The following is a 24079-nucleotide window of genomic DNA, read 5'->3' on the forward strand; positions in this document are numbered from 1 at the left end:
AGGAGCGGGTTTACAGCCTATCACCGCGCTTTCATGTCTCGTTTGTTCCTGGCGCTGTCATCCTCTGTCAGCTGTCCTGTCCCCCGACACACAGACAGGTAAACACCGGCCAGCCCCATGAAGACACGGCCGCTGCCCCCCCCCCCAACACACACACACACACACACACACACACACATGGAGGACACCCAGCTGAGTGAGAGACAGGACGGAACGAGAGGTGAGTGTTAAGTGTGTGTGTGTGTGTGTGTATTAAACGAAATTATGTTAACAAGTGCGTTGCTACCATGCACTGTTGCTACCCACAGAGCTAGCTTAAGTCAGCAGCGGTTCCTTGCGATCTGCGCTCGTGCCCCCCCCCCCCTGCTGCGGCGAGTCTGTAAGCGCGCGCTCACCCCCTCCTCTATGTGCGCATCAGTCTTATAATGGAAATTAAACCCGTCTATTGAAGTTATCGATTGTGTTATCTCGACAGCTGTCTGATATTTCACTTTCGTCTGTTCAAGGTGGGTAAAATCTCTCATTATTTTGCGGGCTGCAGCTTTTGATCATCTTAACCTGCGCGATCAGTGGTTCATTTTCGCATGCGGACATATCCACGCGTCACAACAACACGGGGCAGGTTTTGCACTCAAACAATAAGCTGTTACCGTTTCATTTATTCATGCTAATGATGGTACCTATTTAAAGGCATTAGCCGCCGTATGCATTGGGTTTTCGTCTTATTTTAAATGTAGGTCGGTTTATTATAGTGCGGTCCGACAGCACACCCTCCATCAGTGTTATTAACGTTATCAAATACGACACAGTGTCCTATTTATTTCCTTGTGCGCCCCATGTCTTTATCTTTTTCTAATTTCTCGATAAAAAATTTCTTCATTGTTATTCAAATTCTATTTATAGGCTACATGGTGTATTTTATTTCTGGTATCATTGTTATTCTTTGCCACAGTATCCATGTCATGATTATTGTTGTGGTAGAGTCCGGGGTAGCCCCACTTTGTTATTCGACCCCGCAATTTGCAGCAGCCAACAGGGAGGGTATTGATCTAAGGGCATCAGAAGGCTTTATACCTGGTTATGTTGTTTACAGTATGGTGATGCTTCTGCTGCACCAGAGCCAATAACCAGATACAGATTTTTCAAATGCAAGTTCTCTGTAGCAGCACCACTCATGTTGAATCGTTTCAATGTTTGCCATTTCTGTGAAAAGCCCAGGCTTTTCTCTCTACTAACCATGTTTGTGATTAACACATTTAGCTTTCTATTTATATTCAGATGTTGCTTATCAACCTCATGTTACAAGCATCCATATAAAGTATTTTTTTGATGGTTTTAAGATTAGTTCAGTTTGGTTATTATTGTACAGTAGAATCAGTAACATGACATGTAAGCCTCCTAGTTTTCAGAATAAGTGAAGACTCTGCTGTAAAGCTGAAACAAACTTTTAGTTTAGCGACAGAAAATGAATGTGTAACAAATTTTTACATTTGATTATCCCTTAGAAAAATGCGAAACACCCTTTAACTCCTACCATGCATGTGGATTAGCTGCGTGTCTTATGTGATCATAAACTGAATACACTGTAAGTCTGACCAAACAGGACATTTATAACATGGCAGAACAATCGGAAATATTAAATAGAAATTGAGACAGATATTCCTACTCTGACTTTAGAGCATAGAAAGTCTGTTAGCTAAGAAATAATTTAACTAAATAAATGGTAAAAGTTTTCTTAATTTTAGAGAGATAAGGTCTACTTTTTTGTAGCAACAGCTAGAGTTACAAAAACAGTCCAAAAATAGGTTTGATATCAGATTGGTTGTTTAGTAATCATTAACCCATCAACATTTTGAAGGATCTATTACTCGGGTTAAAAATTCTTTACTATGAATTTGGTTTCTGCTTTAGCCTGGCGTTGATTGTTTTGGCCTGAGGCCATTGTTGTGATGGCATCTACCACACAAACAATCCTAAGAGACAGCATGTAAACACACATGCATGCAAACTTTTAGTGCATGATAGTGCCTGTGGCTCAGAGTAAAGGCCAAGAGACAACTGATGATGTCATTGTTTGTGGTCTAAACAAACAAGGCATGTCTGTCTTTGTCTGAAGTTAAGAACAGCTTTTTATCAGTGTAGTCAGGGCTCTGGCCACAGGTGATGTTATTCAGGGAGTAAATGAATGACCTGGATGGTATTACATCAGCACTGGTCGCCCTCCAGTTGCTCTCTTTGGGTTTGTCTCTCTCCCTGATGTCTGATTTGACGTTTTAGAGTTGAGCAATCATGCTTAGCTCATGCTTTGGCATTAATATTTCTGCAATGGATTATTCACTGTACTGTATGAAGACAAAGGTAATTCTTTGTCTTACTGACCTATAGAAATAATTTTGTTATCAGCTGTAAAGAGAGTGACAGTAAAGTCTGTTGATAATTACCGGTAGTGGGACTGTATTCTACTTTCTACTTTAAGAGTTGAAGTGAAACTCTGGGATTTCCTCTTTTCTCAGTAATTTTAGAAAAAGCTGTTTTTTAACATACATGTTTCTTAAACTGTATTTATTAAACATTATGTTCATATCAGGTCAGTTGAGAAGAGCTATTGGTCAACAAAAACATTTTTTTTCTGGCTAAAAATCTTTAGAAGGTTGCAGAAGGCAGATTTTGAGGAGCTAGGATGAGGGAGTTTTGACTGCTGCTCTTATTATTTTTTAAAGGTTTAGAAAAGTTTTGGCAGGTGGTTTTGAATTTGTCTGTGGCTCCATGTTTATATTGATATATATCAATATAGCATATATTGATATATATATATTTCATGTTTAAGCTCTTTGCAAATGCTTGTGATTGTAATGATGCACACAACTTAGAGTTTGATCACTTCAGAGGCACTGCAGGTTATTTAAGTTATTCAAATTCCCCAACAATTTAAAAGAAGATCTTTCATAATGGACCAGTTGATCTGGTTCTACTACCTTCAGCCAGAAGTGAAGGTGAAAATTTAGGAGGTGCTCAACCTTGTTCGCCAACATGCTTTGACTATGTTTGTAGAAATGGGGATGGAGTGAAGTTCTACCAACTGAGGACAGATATAAACAAAGTCCTGCTGAATAAGCTGCAGATAGAGTTGAGTGGTTCAGACCATACGACTGGAAAAAAAAAACAATTGTTATTTAAAAGAAGCCTAATAAAGGCTTCTTTTAATGTAATGTAATGTAATGAATCTATGAAGTTTATGCAATGTAGCGCTGTCAGTTTAAGCTCTCTCAACACTTGTATCCTGATCCAGCGTCATCAAGAGTAGCATCCCATCACCATCACCCTCCCTGTGCCCCCTTCTCACCCCAACCGAGCTGTTTCTATGGCAACAACAGAATCTGCTCTGGGCCTGTACACACTGCCTCTGTCTCCTCGCTTTCTCTCCTCTCAGCTTGTTTTGCTCTGTGCAGCCTCAGCCTCAGCCTCACAGCGAGCTCCTGGCTGCCGCCTATTTTAGTCTAAGGAGTGTGTTTGTTTATGCTCCCTATTGTTCCCGGCTGGATGCAAGATGGAGGAAGAAAGATAGTTTTGCATTAAAAGGGTTAGGGTTGTGGTTGTGATGCAGAGTAAAAATGCTGAGGTTTGAGATACCTCTCTGTATTACTTATCATCTTTTACGGTATCTCTTCCATATTTGGTTTCCTTTTTTGGAGGAACTTCTCCTATTATCCTCTCTCCTCATCCCTCCTCTTGTCCACACAAACAAGATCCACTGTGAGTGATGTTGCCGTAGGATGAATGTCTTGTACCAAGATGCAGAGCACCCAGTGTCTCCCTCTCACTAACGCCACACATGTAAACCTGCACACTCCTCCCCTCCCCATCCTCGTTCACTGCACAAGCAAGAAAGAGAGTGATAGAGGACGACGGAGGGATTCAGAGTAAAAAAGTGAGAGTAGCTGGGCGGGTGGGAGAGCGGTCGCCATTAGACATTAGCGTCAGATGTTGTGCTCAGCAGCAAGGAAACAGGGAAAGAGAAAGTAATATTCACACTCCTGGAAGCTGTGTTGATAGCTGCTCGCCTAAAGGGCTCGGCACCAAATAAGGTATGTTACAGCAGGTGATGGGGCAGGTCATAATGTGGCGGGGAGCCGTTTGTGGGAAGGGGCAGCAGTACTGCAGCTATGCTATTCAGTATTTCAGCAGAATAGCTGAAAGGGGAAATGTCACGATGCCAGTTAACATATATGTTGTTGCGTTGCTGCATGCTACTTAATAATGCTGTCCTTTTCGCAGCAATTCTCTTTCTATCATTAGGATGATAAAGACAGATCTAATCAACTGGATACAATGTATTTGACAGTGTTGCTTTCTTAATGAAAGCTGCATTACGTTTGTGCACAGTTCTGTGTATACTATCTTTAGTATAAATTATACATTTCATTTGACCATGATTTGTCCCTTGTGTCTGCACACCTACTGATACAGCAGCAGGTTGTGTTTACAGTACAGACAGTTGCTGTCTATATGAAGAGGATGCTCGATGTTCCTGCGCTGCTGCTCTTGCATCAGGAAGGTTGCCAGGCAGCAGCAGTATGTATACATCTATGTTCAGGCTTGGCCTGCAGCCTGTAGGCAAGATGGCAGATTTGTATAAAAAAAGATGCATGACTTTTACTGTTATGTATTCGTTAGTCAAATTTTACAGGATATGTTATACTCAGCATCCAAGTCTTTGTTTAGTGCTAATATCTGCAAGTTAGCAATTTCACTTTCCTAGCCTCTTCCTTCTTTTCAAGCAGTCTATGTCCTCCAGGCCCCTTTCCCCATCATTTTCTACTCCCTTACCTTGAGCTGGATGAGTTGCTAGGCTGTTACAATCCTTACTAAATAACAACCTTTATAAACTCTCCCCTCCTCACTCCTCACCCCTCACTCCTCACCCCTCACTCCTCGTTCCTCCGTCTCCATCAGCACCGCTGGTGTTAGGGAGCACAGGTGAAAAGTTACAGAACAAAGCCACCTGGTCATCCCTTGGGACACAAGTAAGAAGACGGTTGAACTCCATGACTCCTCTCTCAGTCTCTGTTTTCTTGCCCACTTTCTCACTCGGGTTTTAATTAACCTGCTACAGTTCCTGGTAGCCTATATTAATTGATAACCTATGTTGGGTTTTTTTTCAATTAACTTTTCTCCTTTTTGTCTTTTACAGTTGGTATATGTGTTGCTAGAATGATGTGTGTTTCTGTTGTTAGAATTTCTCACTTTGTTATCTGTTTTTGCATCTCTGTTATGTCTGTCCGTCCTATACTGTCCCTTTTCAACCAAGCTTGTATACCTCCATTTAGTGTTTGGGGTAAATGAGAGGAGGTCCATCTATTTTTCATGACACCGCGTGCCTGCAGATGAATAAAACAACACGACTGCATTCAAATTCTGACCTTCTCACTTGTCGCATGACACCTGGATGACCAGAGAACTGGTCCTCAATCCAAACAGGGTTTTAATAATACTGTGAGTTCTTTAAAAAATGGATCTGTGGCTTTATGTAACAGTCAGATAAAGCCTAGCACACCTTTTCTCCCACTCACATGGCCAGTTATTGATCTTTCAGCCCTGATAAATGATTGGATACATGTATGTGTGTGTGTGTGTGTGTGTGTGTGTGTGTGTGTGTGTGTGTGTGTGTGTGTGTGTGTGTGTGTGTGTGTGTGTGTGTGTGTGTGTGTGTGTCTCTCACATTAAATGTACAGACTCTGTGGTTTTGAACGTGAGCATGGAGGAGTGATTAGTTGTGATAGATAGGAGGCAGTTCATCAAGTTTATGGATGGCTCTCTGTAAAACACACGCACACATTCTCTCACACACACACACACACACACACACACACACACACACACATACACAGGATGTCACACAGGCTGTTTGCCTGTGTCCAGACCTGCTCTCTGAATTCCCCCGGCTTAATTTATCTCCCTCAGTTTCCTGTTTCATGAGCTACCCCACAAGAGACCCTCCATCAACAACAACCAACCTTCACACACACTTAACGTAGACACACGCACATTTTATATTGTGTTGCATGTCTAGCTTAAGTCTTTGGCTTTTATTTGGATGTGTGACATTGCTTCAGATCTCAACAGTGATCAATCCTGATGGAGCATCCAGTTGGCTTTTAAGCCTTTAAATAACTTTTTATATTCATGGGTACCATTGTGACTATTTTTAACTTTAAAGGTGCTCAAAGCAGCCAATAAAAGATGATACAGATGCATAAAAATACACTCTGCACCTGACTGTTGTTTGGATAATATTTGGAAATGATCTGTCATTGTTGCTTGGCAGCAGTAGGGATGAAATGATCATATTTTATCTGTTTTTGTTTTTTTCGCCTTTGCTTGAGTTGACTAAAACTTGAGGCCAAGAAGTGATCTTACTCTGGACGTCTAATCATTTTTTGTCTCAAACTTGCAAAGGGAGTTGCAAATATCACTTCAATTAAAATGCATTATCATTTGATTTTAATTGTATTATTATTTTTTTTTCTGTCTTTGTCTGTTTTTCAGGCACCATGAATCTCTCAGTGCCTGCTCCAGTGACAGCCCTACTCCACTGACCTCACCTCCTCTTCCTCCCCACCTACTCCCTCACCTTTACCTCTCACAGCTTCCCCTCTTCCTAACCACTCCATCCGTTACTACCTCACGTCTTTGACCACTGCGACTCTACAACATCATGGCAGGTGAGAAAGGGCCAACCAAGCGGAGCACCATGGACATCAAGCGCCTGGCGAGCCTGATTCAGAGAGGGACGGGCCGTTTGCTGGTGATTGACAGCAGGACGTTTTCTGAGTACAACGGGTCACACGTGCAAGGTGCAGTCAACGTTTGCTGCTCCAAGCTAGTGAAGAGGCGGCTGCAGCAGGACAAAGTGTCGGTCACTGAGCTGCTGCAACCCAATGGCAAAGTGAAGGTGAGTGAGAGCTCAGCAGATGTGACGATTAATGCTTCTGAGTGGTGGGAGATGATTCAAGTGATTAGAGAGACTTTGTTTAAGGTTTTAGAAGTCATTCAAATTGTTAGAAAAAAAAATATACACTCTGTTTTAGTTTTCTGCTAAGATAAGCAAAGTGGCTTCTAGTTAAGGCCTTATATCTACAGCGGGATACGCTCATCTACCTCTCGCAGTTTCTTTCATGCTTGATGTTTTTTATTATGTTGCTTTGTCTGTTGACTATGAAACGGCATCAATTGATAGCTTAATTTGAAAGTATATGGGGTGCTAAATAATATTTAGTCATTTCAAGATTTTCCTGTGATATGCACTATTCCAATACAATCCTAGTGCAAATAGGTTCATGGCTTAAAATAGTGCATTTACACTACAGTGCAGTTGGACAAGTCAGCATTACCCCACTTTTCTGCAGAATCAGACCAGTAATGCAAAACATGGATTCAACAAGGACTTATCTGACAAGATATTCTGTTGAGGTCTTCTTTAAATGGACACAGGATTGCTCCGAAATAATTTTAACCCACAGTGCCTGTATGTGAATGAAAGTGGGGATACATTCTTTCTCAGAAGGGAGCTAGGTGATGCAAGTTAGAGCTGAAACTTTCCTCAAAAACAAGGTCTCATATTCAAGTTTCCCAGTCAACAGTCATTCACCCTGCTGAAGTGTCCTTGAGCAGGCCCTTACTTCAAACACCTACATGGCTGTCCCTGAGCACTTCCAATAGCTTGGCCCATGAACTGATCTGGATCTAGATCGCCCTCGGTTCTATAGTCCGAGCCTGCAGCACATCAGTGGGTGCTAATTTTGGCGGGCAGGCGGACATACTGTATGTTTGTTGCTTATCAGCATCCCTGAAATTGGATCCTCACTTTTTCCATGACTTCTCTTGCGAATATGACAGCCTTTTTTCCATGGCCCGTCCACCAGTGGCATGCTGACTCCTGTATTTTTAGTCGCTGTGTGAAACTGTAGGAACTCTGAGAGGGGAAACCTAAGCAGAGGAGGGGGGTGGATGTGTGTTTTATGTGTGGGAGTTGTTTTGTGCTCTCATGTACTGAAGCCTGTGCATGCATCACCTAACAGAGACATATTAACAAAGCGGTGGAGATGACACATGAAATTCTTTTTCCTGGTTGCACTCTTTCTCAGAATGCTATTTTTAAATTAACTTTAAACCATTGGTACACCCAGGACTCTAAAGCGTTGTTTCACATAGGCCGATGAAACGTAACAGGATTGGATTTTTTTTGTAGGTGTGACACACTTTAATGGTAGTACATTAAGTGCTGTTGTTTTTGTTTTTATTCTTTTACTTCCTTGTTACCAGGAGCATGTAAGTCACTCCTAACACATTTCAGTTTGTTGAACTTACATGTTATAACACAATTTATTACCTGCTTACATTTTATGCCCCATTTACTGTCAGACTTTGAGTTAGAGAGAACAGACTTAGTCTATACTTTCATTTAATGCAGAGCTACAGAACTTCAATTATGCACACCAAATTAGAGATAATTATACATTATTGCTTAGGATTATTGCTTTGCGGCTCCTGTTGGATCATTCCAGTTACATCTTGTAGGTGACTGACACTTTCCTTATGGTCAGGCGGTAAATGAAGGAGAACTGTGTTTTTATTTTACTTTCTCAAGTCAAATGACCTTCAGTTCAGCTAATAGCATCTGTATAATTGCTAAGTTGGCTTAGAGTCTTTATGCTTCTGCTTTTTCTCACTGACTCTCTGTTACAACAATTAGTTTAAATTCAGCTTCATTGCAAAGGCTTCTGGCAGTCAACCCACATACTTCGCTTTTCTTCTCACTCAAAATTAACGGCTATTAACTGGACAAGGATCTTGTATAACACCTGGGTCCTGGGTCTCATGACTCATTATGACCAAAAGATCCAGTTCTGCTCCGATAATGGTTTCATTTTTGTTGATGCATGAGCTACTATTGCCATTTCTAGATTTACACACTGAATAAATAGACTTAACTAAAGAGGATGGAGGTTGAAAAAACTGGCGCTGAGAGCTGTGAAGTCTGATTTTGGTTCTTCCAAAGTCTTTGAGTTTCATTATTTCAGTCAGTGCATCCTGCCTGTGTGTGTTTTACGCTGGGTCTATTGGATCTATCTCGGTGTGGGGTCCTAAGGTTGGCAGGTCTCATACTGTGGCCCCCCCATTAAGCCACGTTTCCTCCTGATTCTTCTCACTTTCTATCTCCTGACGGTGCTGTCTTCTGTCAACCAAAGCCTGCAGCTTCCCACCATGCATCCATTCCTTCTTCATTTATTCCTATTCCTCTCCTCTTCCTCCGCCCGATGGCAGGTTTGTGACTATCCATTCCCCACCCCCAGTAAAGAGGATAAGGCTTGCGATTAATGCTAGGCTGGATAAAGCTGAAACTAACCGTGTGAGAGAGGAGGAGGGCCTGACAGACCCAGACTCCTTTGTTATTGGCTAAGCATGACATCATCCCTTTTGTGCGGCCACTGGCAGGCCGCGGGCTGGGCACGTGCAGACTAGCTGTGTGGTGTCAAAGCCAGCTCCCAACTAACCCCCACGTCCCCAATCCCCATGCACACAAACACACACACACACACTTTCTCTACCCCCCACATTGCTCTGAGCATCACCAGGAGCTGCCTCGGCCAACCAAGACAGAAAAGGACACCATTGTGGCTCTTTGTTGGGGAAGTGAATGCAGGAAGCGGGAGAGCAGCACTGAGGGTATTCATGGATGGGCTGCCTTGCCTCGCCTCCTCCCTGGCTGTCTCCCGCCTCATATCCCATTGAGCACTAATAGCCTACATCCCCCAAGGCTCTGCACTCACCCTCTTTCATAGCGCCCAACGCTTCAGTTAACCAGGCTGAATGAACATCCATGACCAACACAGCAGAAATCAAAATGGTGTCCTCTTTCTTCTCCCTTTCACATCCCATTCCATCATATGCTCTTTATTTATGCCCTCTCTTTTAATGTGGGTCAGGTGGAGCTGGATACAGTAGGTTAGGTGGTGGTGGACCTCTGCTGGGAGAGAGATGGCACAGGCTTATTGGGGAACAGGGCTTCCTCGTGTCTTTTCTGACTGGCTGGAGGGCAGTCGGCTGGTTTCTTGGCTTAAACCCGGCTAATCCTCGCTGCCGGGGCCGGGACAGCCGGTCGGCCGGGCCTGACAGATGGACCAGAGGTTTTCACAGCCCGAGAAGTGCCATCTCTCTCCTGTATGGAGAGCAGTCCTCTGTTGAATGAAATTCAGCAGCCTCGATACTGACATCTATCATACTAGCTGTTTGTGGAAGTCTAGTTGTTTAGTTGTAGTCTTGTTGTTTCTTGTGACAGAGGACACAAAATGAGCCATAAACTTGATGTGAACTAAAAAATCTTAGAAATCAGCATACTGCCATGTCATTAAGTGGATCTGGTTTTCTTGTTTGTTTTTTTTTTAAATAATAATTTTTGGGCTTTTCATGCATTTATTGAGATAGGACAGAGTCAAAAACTGGAGAGAGAGAGAAAGTGGGGAATGACGTGTGGGAATAAAGGAGCATCAAGATTAGAGGACAACTTCCTCTGCCATTGTTACCCCCCCCCCCCCCCCCCCCGTTATATTCTTTTATTTTTTTACCAGTGTCCTTGCAAATGTGGTACGTTGATATTGATGATTTACTGCTCAATTTTTTTTATTTTAAATTAATACTTTTTAAGGTCTTTGCTGTTGGTTTGATAAAATGGCTGTTCTAACTTGTTTTTGTTGTTTCTGTTCTTTTATTCTATCTAGTGAAAAATTATGTTTATTGAAAACAATATCCTCAGATTGTCAAAGATCATTGATGGTTTGAAAGAATTCTATTTGAATGCAGTTGTACTGTTTCTCTGTATACAGTTAATTACTTGCACTGTTGTTGACATTAAAGTCCTGCATCTGTGATTACATTGACATATATCTTCTAGTGTTGTACTATACTTACATATTAGTCCTGTCAATGAACAGTAGCTCCATTATTGTTGTTGGGTACTGTGTAATGGACATGTAGCAGCAGAGAGATCCTGGTGCTGGCTCCTTGATCTCGTCTGTGATCTTAATTGGTTGGACTGGCAGAGTGCCCTGCTGCGTAGCACAGTGGGAGACTGCACGTGACCAGTTAATGCATTTAAGCAATAAAGAAGCTCCATCAATTCCACTCATGACGCACCACATGCTGTGTTTTCCTCCTGAGAAGTGTATTATGATACATGATGGGTAATTCACGGATAATTTTGAAGACCTGAGGGCAGGAAGTCCCGGGATTGTGAAAAAAGGCAAAATTATTTAGTAATGTATGTGTGAGGTGCAGAGCAAAGACACTGTTTGCCATGTCTTTGGGAAACACCTTCCAGTTTTTGTTCTGTGAACTGAAGTTTCCAGTAACTACAATGCAGTATTACAAAATGAAGGGCAACACATGAATGTTTCCTGTGTCATCTGTCCTGACAGTAGCAGCAGAGTTGAGAACTTAGTTGATGAGTCACTGTGTGGATTCTTTCCCAGATTACCCAGAGGGTAGAGTCAGGGTTTTTTTTTATGTTTCATTCACAGTTTTTCCTTTGCCAAGTTAAAACAAAGACACTGTAGCCGGTGGTGTTTTTTTTTTTTACGGAGCAGGATATGTCATGTGTTTGCCATGATGAGGTCATGGCATGAATCACTGTTTGCTTTAAAGATCCTACTGTTTGACATAGACACACACTTACCCGCTGTTTATAGTTACAGATAAAACCTGCTGCAATGTGAGGCAGGAGTTTGTATGCAAATGTATTTCTAATTTATGGATATGAATGAAAGATGCACGGAATGATTCATGGATGATTTGCAGATATGAAATATGGCTCTCATTACAGCGAGGTGGTTGACATGAAACTGGACCTACATCGGCGTGAGCTTTATAAACAACAGCTGTGTGTTTTTCATGGATCAAAAGGGAGCGATGTACAGAGAAATGTCATATTCATAAGTAAATATCTTCACTTTCACTTGAATCTGATTTTGAATCCTAAAGCTTAAGTGACCTTTTGTTTTTATACATGTGTTTTTAAGGTCCTCTGATATTAAGGGTGTGAGGTTGTGAGCAGATCAGGTGACCACATCTCTGAAATGTTGGGTGATGACCTCACACTACACATGCACAGAGGCATCGGGGACTTTTACCACCTCACCACATTTACACATTCTTGTCAGAGACACACAATGGTTAAACATTGCACTTCTGGTAATATGCAGAAGTAGGTAATATCAATATAATGCTAATTCTTAAGCCAAAACTTAAACTTGTAAACATGTAACTCTAGACTACTTTTGTTTTTGGTCCTCATAAGGATAGGAGTACAACAGAAACACTGTGGCAAACATATTACACCTCCAAAAGCACACATGGAAGTGTCAGCTGCCAGTGCCAATCAATGACATCATCTAGCCCCAGGGTGGTATCTTTACAGTGACGGGTGCTATATGTCACACCCTGTGTGGCGGACTCTTAAACTGACAGATCCACGGTTCGCAGAGGTCACTGCCTGTTAGAGCAGGTCCTCTATTAGTAAGTAATGTACTGTATGTAAGGTCATGTGTTTATGGATTGCCTTACCATTAGCTAAATTTACATAATAAGTTTGTAAATATGCCTATAAATAAAGTAATAAAACATTTATATGGGGTGATTTATTTTGCATCTGGTGAACAAATAGTGGGAAAAAAGGTTTTGACATTAAAATGCACAGTGTTTTGTTTCTCCAGTCTCAACTTTAGGGCTCCGTACAGACTTTGAATTGTGTGTTTTTCTTAAAGTTTAAGCTAAAGACACAGTTAGGTGGGGTCAAATCTTAGAGCAGTCCCGTTGTTTTTTTTTCTTTGGGACATCCCATAGAGGACACACCGAGAGGATTCAGGAATGTGGGGCCATTTTTAGACTGTTTGTGCTGATGTTGTATCACATGCCAATTTACGCACAAACACACATACTCACTTTGAACCTGTCAACGGTCAGTTACACTGCTGAGGTCAGGGGGAAACCATGTTCAGCTATCTCAAACAAGCATTTACCATGCATACATACCATGAATAACAAGTTGGGCGGCGTGTTTCATGGTGTGTGTTAGTGTGTGTGTTAGTGCTGAACGATATTGGAAAAAGCTGCGTTACGTAACTCCTTTTTTTTATGTTAATCTGCTGTGCTTCATATTTATACATTGTGTTTGCAACATCTATCTATCTATCTATCTATCTATCTATCTATCTATCTATCGATCTGTCCTCTCCCACTGTCTGATCATCCTCCTCCTTCTTTATTCCCTCTGATCCCTTCACGGGCTTCCTTTCCCCCATCTTTCCTCATATCCCCCAGACTTTTCACTACTTTTTAAGTCCCACATCCCTCTCACTGGTGCCTCCCTTTTCATTCTCTACGTGGCATTCTCTGTTTACCTGCAGTGTGCATGCGTCAGAGCATCCAGGCCAGCACAGTTGTAGTAGTGATGCTGTAGCACTGCAGAGGGATGAGAGCTCTGTACTACTGCTGCAGTCTGACAGCCAGCCTCTCGCTCCCTCAGGTCGTTGACCTCTAGCACTGCAGCAAACTATATGTATATCACATACAGAGCTGGAGGTGTAGCTTTTTCATACTCACTGAAACACCTTTAATGCAATGTGTGGATATGCAATTTCATTCTTACTTGAAAAATGGAATGAATCTAGTTTGGAGCTGATGTTAAATACAAATCTGAACATCTTAAAAAAACAGGAACCTAAAGAGAGTCCTATACAGTAGTTTCAGGATAGGATAGTAGGGCCATATACATATAGACAGACACCGTACAGTTCTCCTCATTTCAATCAGTTAAGAAAACAAGAAGTAGGATTAGTGAATAATTGTATACTTAAAACCTGAATGCATCACCCACTGTTTGTCTGACAATGACTAACAAACTGATTCTATTTTTACTGCAGCACTCTTTTTATTATTGCACGTCTGCAGTGGAACTTTTTCCTCTGCACTGCTGACTAACAAGTTCACTATCCTTAATAGTGTGTGTGTTTGTGTTCGCATGCGTGTGCTTGCGTGCGTGCGTGCGTGCGTGCGTGCGTGCGTGCGTGCGTGCGTAGTCAAATGCGGGTAATCCTCAAGTGTTGACATCAAGCTCCAAAATTAGATCTGATCCCATTAGGATTATTAGCCAAAATGATCCACAGTATGTAAAAATGGACAGTGAGGGATTTAAAACAAAGAAAGATTTCCATGAAGTTTAACATGTCAGGAAGAATAATAACAAGTTAAGAGTAAAACCTTGAAACCTAAAAAGTAAACATTCGGTAAACAGTCACTAGGCTCTACAAAGTACTGCTATTTAATATAATAACCAATTATAAACTTTATTTTAAAGTCACTGGTCAGTATTAAGAATTAGATAATAAATATAAGTTGATCAAAAGAAAAAAAGATTAAATGCAAATTATTTGATGATAGGTGAATCATTCGACACACTTTTTAAGCTAAATTTGTCAAATGATTGCACTGTTTATCTTCTTAAAAGTAGGCACTTGTCGCCAGTTGTATTTTCATTAATGAAAACGTTTGTATTGTAGTCTGTTGGAAGGACTAAAACGAAATTAGAGTCAATTTGGGCCCTTTGCAATTGTAATGGTCATTTTTCACAATTGTATTACATTTCCAATATATATAATTTTGAAATTCATCTGCAAATTATAAGATATTGAAAATAATAATATTTTTTTACAGTTGTATTCAACAGTAAAAAAAAAAAAAAGAACAAGGGGAGCAACAAAAGCATATGATTACGCAACAGCTAAGCTAATGCTTCTGTTAAATGACCACACAGAGGTGGGATCACTTCTTCCCCTCATTACGCCTCTGTGACATTCATGGTGAAGGCGAGATGTCACCGGGGCAATATATTGCCCTTTGAATGGGCAGTCAGAATAGGAACTCAAAATTCAGCCTCTCGTGTTAAACATTTATGTTATGTTTAACAGTGAACAGGTATCATTTGGAAGACATGAGTGTAACCTCTCTGGTCACATTTGCTTATTGCTATGGATAATGGTTTCTGTACTTTTGTCAGTGTTTGTGCTAGATGCAATTAGGCCGTACTGAGCCAGGGTAGTAACCAGGCTTCAGAGACTGACCTTGTCTAATTCACCTGCTCGGCTATCAATCAGCTCTTTGCTATGGCTGCAGAAACATAACCATGCACACTCTACACTGCGTAGCATGAGATATCAGCGTTTATGTATCTTTCAGCATACACAGTGAAAAGAAGGGATCGGTAGGAAGGATTAGAGAAAGTTCAGTACCCGGAGGCAAGTAGCTTTCCCATCTAACATTTGATAGAATGATGTTGCATTTGTGTTATGGTAAACAAAAGAAATGCGGTTGGTTTCCAATTTAATTCCTCGAATCGTCCACTACGTCTTTTGTTTCCCCTTCGTCGACCACCCCCCTTTTTCTCAAATCAGTTTCTTTGTTTTTTAATATCCCTCTTTTCATTTTCTCAATCTCATCACCATCTTCCTCTGCCTGACCATTACAATCGCCCCCCCTTTCCCTCCCTTCCGATCCCCCCTCCTTCCTCCTCCCCCTCTCCTCTCCTGTCCAGTGGCTGTTCGATGATGCAGTGATTCATAGCTGCAGTAAGCGCTGCCTGATGGTCATGTGACCAAAGCCTGCCTGACAACATGGTGAACAACACAGCCAGGCTGGTGTGTGTGTGTCTAGGTGTGTGTGTGTGTGTGTGTTTCTCATCTTCACAGTCTGAATCAAACAGCATCGCACTGATGCATTTATGGATGTCCACACCCTTAACAACATATCCAGCTTTTATGATTTTACTGATATTGCCTGCCATTACAACAAACAACCCACTCAGCAGTATCTGCACCGTAAATACAGTCACGGCTGCACAGTGAAACACTCTAATGCATTTTTCATAACTGTAGCCATATGACCTCATAACTAAGTCCAGAATGACCTGATATAGTCACTTGCATTAATGAATGAACCCAGTTTTTGTTGTCATAACTCACAGCAATATGTGTGTGAGGTGTTTCTTGTTGCTGCTGCCTGGTTTGTTTGTAAGGGAAGCAGTGTGATCCGGTGTTTGGGAAACAACTCCAGTTGTAGTTTTTTTTTTTTTTTAAACCAATAGGCAAAAGTCTTTACTTCTCTAAGTATCAGTATGTCTGTTTAGAACATCAATGAATTCTGCTTTTCCCTTTTCAATATGCCATTTACATTCTTATTATTCCAGTCATAAAAATGTAAGGTCTTTCTGCTACTAGATACTTCCCATGGTTTTCACAACAGCAGTGTAAATTAAACTCTCTCTCTTCCTTGTTGTTTGTCCTTTGTGCAGGTGGAGCTGGGCAGGAAGCAGGAAGTGGTGGTATATGACCAGAGCTCCAAAGAGGCGGGGCATCTGTCTAAAGACGGCTTTGTGCACATTCTCATGGGAAAGTTGGAGGGCACCTTCCACAAAGTCTCCCTGCTCACTGGTATGTGAATGTGCACAATGCAATGGTGTTGTTCTTATTTTATTATTTTCTGTGTGCATTAAAGAACTTCTCCCTGATCCATAATGGACATTCACATCCACTTTATGAGTTAGTTTTATTTTTTATTATTCACATTATTTTGTACAGCAAGCAGCTGAACCTCACCTCACACTCATGGCAGATTTAATATAAGTGTTTGCAGTTGCACAGTTTGGTCAGCAGATGTCACTGATGATCACAACAACTCTTCAGACCTTTGATGGAAGGTTTTTTCTTCTTTATTAACTGGTAGTCCTCAGAATTTCACAGATACATGCACAGACATAAACTAGAGGAGGAAGTCTAAAAGAGTGCTGCCTGGATACAAAGCCTCTATGATAACTCTTTGATGTTTAAGCTCCCCTCGTTCTCCCACCCAGCAACGCTGAAATAAAGCTTAAGCTTAACTTCAATCCTCTGGCCTTATTTACCACAGTTATTATCCTGTCATAGTGTCCACTAAGCACACTAAGACTTATAATTGAGCCCCGGCAAGACTGTTAATAGCCTTGTTGAGTTAATAACCTCTCGATTGCGGTGGCTGCAGCTTTTTAACAGGCGACATTACGCACACATCCACCAGTGGAGGCTTTTGAGTCCGTCCCAAATGTGTCAGCGCAGAAAGGAGAGCGTAATCTGCCTCAGTCAGGATTTGGAATGAGACGGCAGAGGCGCGTTGCTTGGTTAAATCTCTGCACCCTTTTCTACATCCCCTCATCCCCATTCTTCTTCTCCTCCTCCTCTCAGCTCTCTCTCCTTACGCTGGGAGATAAGCATTTTTTCATGAGTCATTCATAGATGCAAAGGATTGCCTCAAAGCACCCGGACTCCTAAATTAGTCGCCGGAGAGTCACGGAGAGATGTTCAGAGCACATTCTTGTGCTGGGCACAGCCGCATATACTGTATGCACACACACACACACACACACACACACACACACACACATAGTTTGATTTCACACAAAACACCAGGATATTCCTCCTCATCTTTTTTGATCACACATCATACCCCCTCTTAATCGAAAGACCCCCCTGTCAGAAACTCCCTCCTCTTCCTCTTTATCAGCCTCCTGAGCTCTCTCTGGATAAGTTTCTTCAGGGGAGAAAAAGAAAAATCTTGCTTCTGCCATTTCTGTCCCCGCTGCTTCTCTGCTGTTTCCACGACAACAGAGGCAGACAAGATTCCCCAGAAGGATTCAGCCAATAGCGTTGGCTGTTGCTTGTGTGCTTGTATTATTGGGGTCAGTGGAGCTAGCTGCCTGTGTCTGATGTGTTTTTGATGTGTACATGTGATGCATCTCAGGGCGTTGCATACACACAGATGCATGCTTGCATAATGGCATGTTGGTGTGTGCGCTGCACTATCTTTGTGTGTGTGCATCAAAGGAATCTGCGAAAGGTTTCATGAGAAAGATACTGTGAAGGAAAGAATGGGGAAATGCTTGCTCGGGAAATTTCAAGACTTTTTGAACTGTTCTTCCTGCATCATTTTGACCATCAAGATTTTTCCTTCTTTTTTTTTTAAGTATGCTGAAGACAATTTCAGTTTCAGTTCTGTTTTCAGGTAGTGGTCTAAAAGGGGCTACATCTTACTATTTGAGGGGCAAAGAATTTGTGAACCCAGTGTCAAAAGGCTGCTGTTACAAAGTTGGGTTTTGTCTTTATGTGTGAGTGTAAGTGTTTGTATGCGAGTGAGCAAAATGGGGAAAACACCAGGCAGCTGAAAGCAAAGGGACAAGCCATTGGATTCTTTTCACAACAGCCAGTTAAAGAATACCAGGACAGTATTTTGTATCATTTTACCACCAAAACAACGTAAGGTAATCTATAGGAATCTATTGGAAAAATTGGACTTTTCATAAAAGCTACCATTAGGGTATAAAAAGGTTTTAAAGTTTCTGCTTCCAGCATCCAAATTCAGAGATTTTTTCTTTGCTTTTTTGCGTATCCTTGTGAATGCGGCTATATATATAAATATAAATATATAAATGTGGCTTTAGGATTTTATTGAGGGAAGAAAACAATTGATTTGGGGTCATCATTGGGGGGTGCTTTCTTTTTTTCAGCCTCACGTGCAGTATGCAGACCACACACACAAACACTGTGACATCACTGCTGACCAAGTGAGGGGTAATGTGGGTGGGAGGACTCTGATAACAGAGATGAAAGGAAAGAGAAGAATCCATAAATGGGATGGACAGGATGAATAAAAGTGTAATTACAAACTGAGACTGATGTCTGGGGGGAAAAGGATTTTCTGCCTTAACTGTTACAAATGCAAGAGCTTGCCAAAGGCAGATTATGTACAGACACCCATCCCTGAAATGTGATTATATTGTTCATATTTAAGATACATTTCAAGCTTTCCAGAGGAGAATTGGATGGCAGTAAAGATTTAGCAGATCAGCCGCATTCTTGAATGACATGTTACACCACCCAATGCTTGTATGGGAACCTATTGATCAGGGGAAAAAAACAATTGTCGACTCCTCTTCTGTTTCTGTTGTTTACTAAATAATCAATGACTCGGGGTCAGAAAGCACACCACTTCCTACATGAGGATGAAGTCATGGAGCAACCGTCCCAATAGGGCCATTGTGTTTGTGAATGGGACAAGTAATCCCTGTAGCAAATGACTCTTATTCTGTGTTTTAAATATATATCCATGTTGAATGTTGGAAAGAGTTTATGTGTGCATGTGATTTCATGAGTTCCTTTAGGTAATGCTTGGTTTTGCGTCTATGTTTGCGTTATTACTTCATCGACTGTGTGAACATGTTTGTGAGAAACATCTCAGAGGACAGCCATATTTTTACCACAGCAATGATCTCACTCAGTTGGAGCCCATGTTGATGTCTTGCCTTTTAAGAGCTCTAAATGTGTGTGTGAGTGTGTGCGCTAGAGGAGGAGAGGATCACTCGGTTTGAACCAGCTGCCTCCCCAGTGGGTTTTAAAGTTTACGTGTTTCCCACCAGTCTGCAGCACACAGCCAAACCAAAGGCAACACCGCCGGCTAGTGTGTGTGTGTAGCTAGGTGTTAGTTGATGCCAACTGCGTAGATGTGTCATGCGTCACATCAGCTCTGATCTAGGCCTGCCAGGATGAAATGTTTTGGTGTTGGCCTCTGCACCTCATGTTCTAGTTTTAGCACAAGAGGCTGCAGAGAGAGAGAACACAGAGAGAATAATTATCTAAAAGGGAAGTGAGATTGAAAACATGTAGTCATGTTCTGCAGATGAAAAGAAAACTAGATGATCACTAGTGGATGGGTGTTCAAAAAATCTAAATGCATTTTATTCCAAGCTCAGTGTTGTTGAAGTACTGTTAAATACAGAGGAAATAGAATAAATGGAGAAAAATAGCCTATAAGTGGCTGATAGGAAAAAGTGAGTTAGGTCATATAAGAGGAAATGAAGATGTAGAGGCAGGTTTGCAGGTGTGTTTTTATCCATCTAATTGTGTGTGAGTCTGTGAGTTTTGCAGATGTGCGAGGCTGCCCTTAATTCCCTAGCACCATCTGCCAGTGTTTTTCATGGGATTACTAAAGCGAGGGAGCGAAGGGAGAGAAAAGGGTGGCACAAGTAAATGACAGAGAGAAAAGGGCACGTGCCGGAAGTGTCTACATTTTCTGAACAGGGGAGACTTAGAGGGCAGCAAGTAAAAGGCATCTGAGCAGTGCTGAAACTTAACATACAAATGCTCATTTCAATGAGAAGGCACTAAAAGGAGTAATCATCCTCCCCCTTTATTATTATTTCATTCTTTAGTTTCCATTAAAAAAACAAAATTGTGAGACTAAGTGATTATAAAGGTTTTTTATTTAAAAAGATATACAAATGAAATGTTTGCTGGTTGCAGAACAAGCTATTAACCAATCAAGATAGAATATCCACATATACTATCCAGCTACAGTAGATATGCCAATCTGACCTCTGACCTCCAACTGCCCTCCGCCAGCTGAACAGACTGGGTGAGATTTGAACTACATCACATTCCAGACTACATACTTACTAAAAATGTCAGCACTGCATGTTATGCTTAAGTGTATCAGAAAACTCACTTCATTTCTGAAGAACTAGTTTTCTCTTCATCTGCATTAATTGGCGGTAGCTTTCTGAAGTCTCAGAAGTTTATTATTGATTGTTCGTTTTACTGACAGATACTGCACCAAAATGACTTATGACAGTACATAGCATGTAGCTGGGACACAGTTTTAGCATTACAGGTTAGCATGCAGACTCCCACGCTGTCAGCCTGCCAGCTCAATGCAAAAGCACACGGAATGAGACATGGCGATGACACACTGATGAGAGGTATTAGGAGATGAAAAGGTGCCTCTCTCTGATTTTCTTTTTGCTCGCGCTCTCTTTCTCTCTTACACAAACTATAAACACACACAGGAGCTGCTGTGTAGCTCGAGGCTTTGATGAGATCAGGTTAGGGTGTGACTGCACAGACAGAGGTACAAAGGTCAACTCAGTTATGTGTCATTCTTCTGTGCAGTTATACAATGGGGCGGAGGCTCCTGTACTTGTGTGTGCATGCGTGTGTTTGTGCGTGTGTGTGTGTGCGTGCGTGCGTGCGTGTGTGTGTGATCATCAGAGAGAAGCTGAAGAAGTGAGGTAATCGTGGGAGGCCTGGTCTCACAATGCAGTCGTTCACAGAGACATTCCAATGAGCTACATAAGGAGGGCTGTTTGTGTCAGTCTGAACGTGTGTTTGTGCGTGTCTGCGTGTGCATGTCTGCATGAATATGTGCATATGAAGTGGTGCGTGCACACGCATGAGGCAATGTTTGAGAGTGCATGTGTGAGAGAAAGAAAAAGACAAAACAGAATGAGGAGAGGGCTTTTGAGGGGATGAGGTAATACTCTTCATTTCATCCTGTCCAGCGTAGGTGTTTGTGTGTGTGCTAGTGTTTAGATGGGTACATTTATGTGCATTCATGTGTGTGTCAGTCAGAGTGTGTGTGTGGTCTTGAGCTCATTCAGTGAGACAGGTCATCTTTCTGACCTGTGTTGCTCAGTCTTCCTGTTGCTCAAGTTGAAGTCATCAGCATCCTTTGAACCAGCAACTGCAGTCTTTCTATAACGAACACAAATACATGCATACACACATTCGTAAGAGTGCAAGTGTGAGCAGGGTGATCCCACTAGCATAGATCACTAATGAATGTGGTTATGAACTGCTAAACAGAAAGAAAGCATCATTCTTCCTATATTGATATTCACAAAAGGTGACATTTATGGTGGCTTGAAGCTGCTGCCTGCTGCCAACCGCTCCATCTAAAGACCTTTTAAGGTAACAGAGGACAATAATGTATGACTAATATTTATATACCACCCACCTGGAGCCTCCAGGTGTGTTGTGTTTGGTCACATTTCAGGTCAGAGAGGTTGCACATTTTTTGTGCCTGAGGTCCATATTCTACCCTCCTCCATCCTTTGACTATCCTCTTGCCACCTTTTCCGTCACCCCCCTCTCTTAACCTCCTAACCTGCCCTCTCTGCAAGTTTTTTACCCGCTTCTCTACTTCCCCCCACATCTGACCCCTCTCAATTACACCATAGGGGAGCTGCAGCAGATCAATGATTTCATTGAAAAGGAGCCAGTGGTGCCATTAGGAGGTGAGCTCACCTTCCCTGGGGAGATCTGACACGTTATTCTCAATGACCTAGCCCTCCTCTACATCCCTCCTTCCATCACTCCTTCAGCCCCTTTACCTTCCCCCGTCAATTTCTTCCTCTTCTTTCACTCCTCCCCTCCTTCCTCTTCTGTTTCACAGTGCTGAGAACAGAGCTCTATTTTTAGGACCAGACTCCTGCGGTCGTCACATCTGGCGCCAGTGGCCTTGGTGCTCTCACCCTGGCCTGTAGATACACAAACACACATGGGCACACACACACACACACACACACACACTCACATCAGCCCCACCCCAGACAGGACCTTGCAAGAGAGCACAAAGGTCAAAGAAAATGGCCTACAAAAATATCTATGACATCACCTCTGTGCTCTGTGAATTTTTGCAGACTTTTGAGCGCGCAGCACATGTGTGACCTAACGCTCTGTTTTCTGCAAACAGTCACTCTGCAGGTACGTAATGAGCTCCTCTTTTAGGCCAACACCTCATAGAGATTTTGGACATGCTTAACACGCACACACCTTTGTAAGAGAGCAAATGCATGAACATGTGGTCAAACTCACACACACATAATATAGTAACAGGGCCCAGCGGAGGCCTGTGCTGAGTTGAGTTTTATGTAACAATGTTCTGTTTCTGCCAGTGTTCTCACCCCCTCCCTCCTCCGTCTCATTGGCCTCACATGATGAGCTTGATGTCATTTTCCCCTTCTTTCCCTCAAAACTGGAGAACAAAAAAACAAAAACAGGCCAGCATCTGTGTGTGTGTGTGTGTGTGTGTGTGTGTGTGTGTGTGTGTGTGTGTGTGTGTGTGTGTGTGTGTGTGTGTGTGTGTGTGTGTGTGTGTGTGTACGTGTGTGTTTATGTGAGCCCTTGCCAAATGTTTCCACCATGACGTGATCTCACTTCTTTGCTCTTCCCCTTTCTCCTCCATCACCCCAGTCCCTTGCCGGATTGGAAGGGCCACACTTGCACACACATACATACACATACACTGACTCACAAATGTAGCACAGTTTTATGTTAATAATCCAGCATGCAAAGGAGGGAGATACGTCCTCTCAGTTGCACGTATTAGATATGTGCATATATTCCAAGGAGCACAGATAAAGATTAGAGCTGAAGACAGCAGGACATACTTGCATACATCCATGAAACTTGGGCTTAGATGTGCAAAGTTGGCATTTACTGTCACTCTAGTACTGTAATATATGCATACTGAATGAACAGCATGCTCTTGTTTCCTCAAATTTGCAGGGTAGCATTTGACCTTTACTTAAATCACTGTACTTTTAGAACAAAAAAAAGTACTAGTCATTTTGCATTATTCCCTGAAAAGGTTGTTACTTGAGCATTTTCTGTTGTATGAAGTAATTTAACAAAGCAACTTAAAATCTATGAAGGGTAAAGATAATAGGTTAACTCTTCATTGCAAAGTTCAGGCCTTATTTATGACCTGTTAGTTTGTTTCATTGTACAAACTTACATGGTGTCTGGTAAGGGACATGCAAACTTTGATGTGCAGTTGACAAAATATAGCTAACATTCGAGAGAAAAGGTACATGCAGAACAACCTTTGAATTTTCCCACAAAATGCATTTGCCTTCATACTATTTGTGCAGAAACGCTGTTGGACACTGTTTGTACCTCAATGCCCTAAATACTTTCAGCATAGATGTTTAAGCTGCTTTGTGTATACAGTCCATTCACAGTACATACCTTCTGGCTCCTGCTGCATTTCAAATCTATCTCGAGGTCTTTTGAACATCCCAAACCACCCCTGTCATACATTCATCCAGCAGCATGGAATAAAAATAGTTTGTTTAAACTGTTACCTAGGTAGTGTCAACACATCAGGT

The 24079-nt window shown here is 41.9% G+C and overlaps 1 protein-coding gene across 4 annotated transcripts in view; it reads left to right on the plus strand.

The window, feature by feature from the left end:
* The window catches only part of dusp8a (dual specificity phosphatase 8a), a 41938-nt gene continuing 17859 nt past the window's right edge, over window positions 1–24079 (plus strand). Inside the window, exons 1-3 of one of the 4 annotated variants that reach the window (XM_020642108.3) lie at window positions 1–220; window positions 6547–6952; window positions 16400–16538. In XM_020642108.3, the coding sequence (XP_020497764.1) occupies window positions 6716–6952; window positions 16400–16538 (376 nt within the window). In that variant the 5' untranslated portion in view covers window positions 1–220; window positions 6547–6715. Of the gene's footprint in view, window positions 221–352; window positions 507–2334; window positions 2359–3928; window positions 4086–6546; window positions 6953–16399; window positions 16539–24079 lie in introns of those variants that run through there. The other 3 variants (XM_020642101.3, XM_020642127.3, XM_020642117.3) reach the window with 3 other exon arrangements.

Source organism: Labrus bergylta, chromosome 7 (assembly GCF_963930695.1).
Source record: "Labrus bergylta chromosome 7, fLabBer1.1, whole genome shotgun sequence".
In the NCBI taxonomy this organism is placed as follows: Eukaryota; Metazoa; Chordata; class Actinopteri; order Labriformes; family Labridae; genus Labrus; species Labrus bergylta.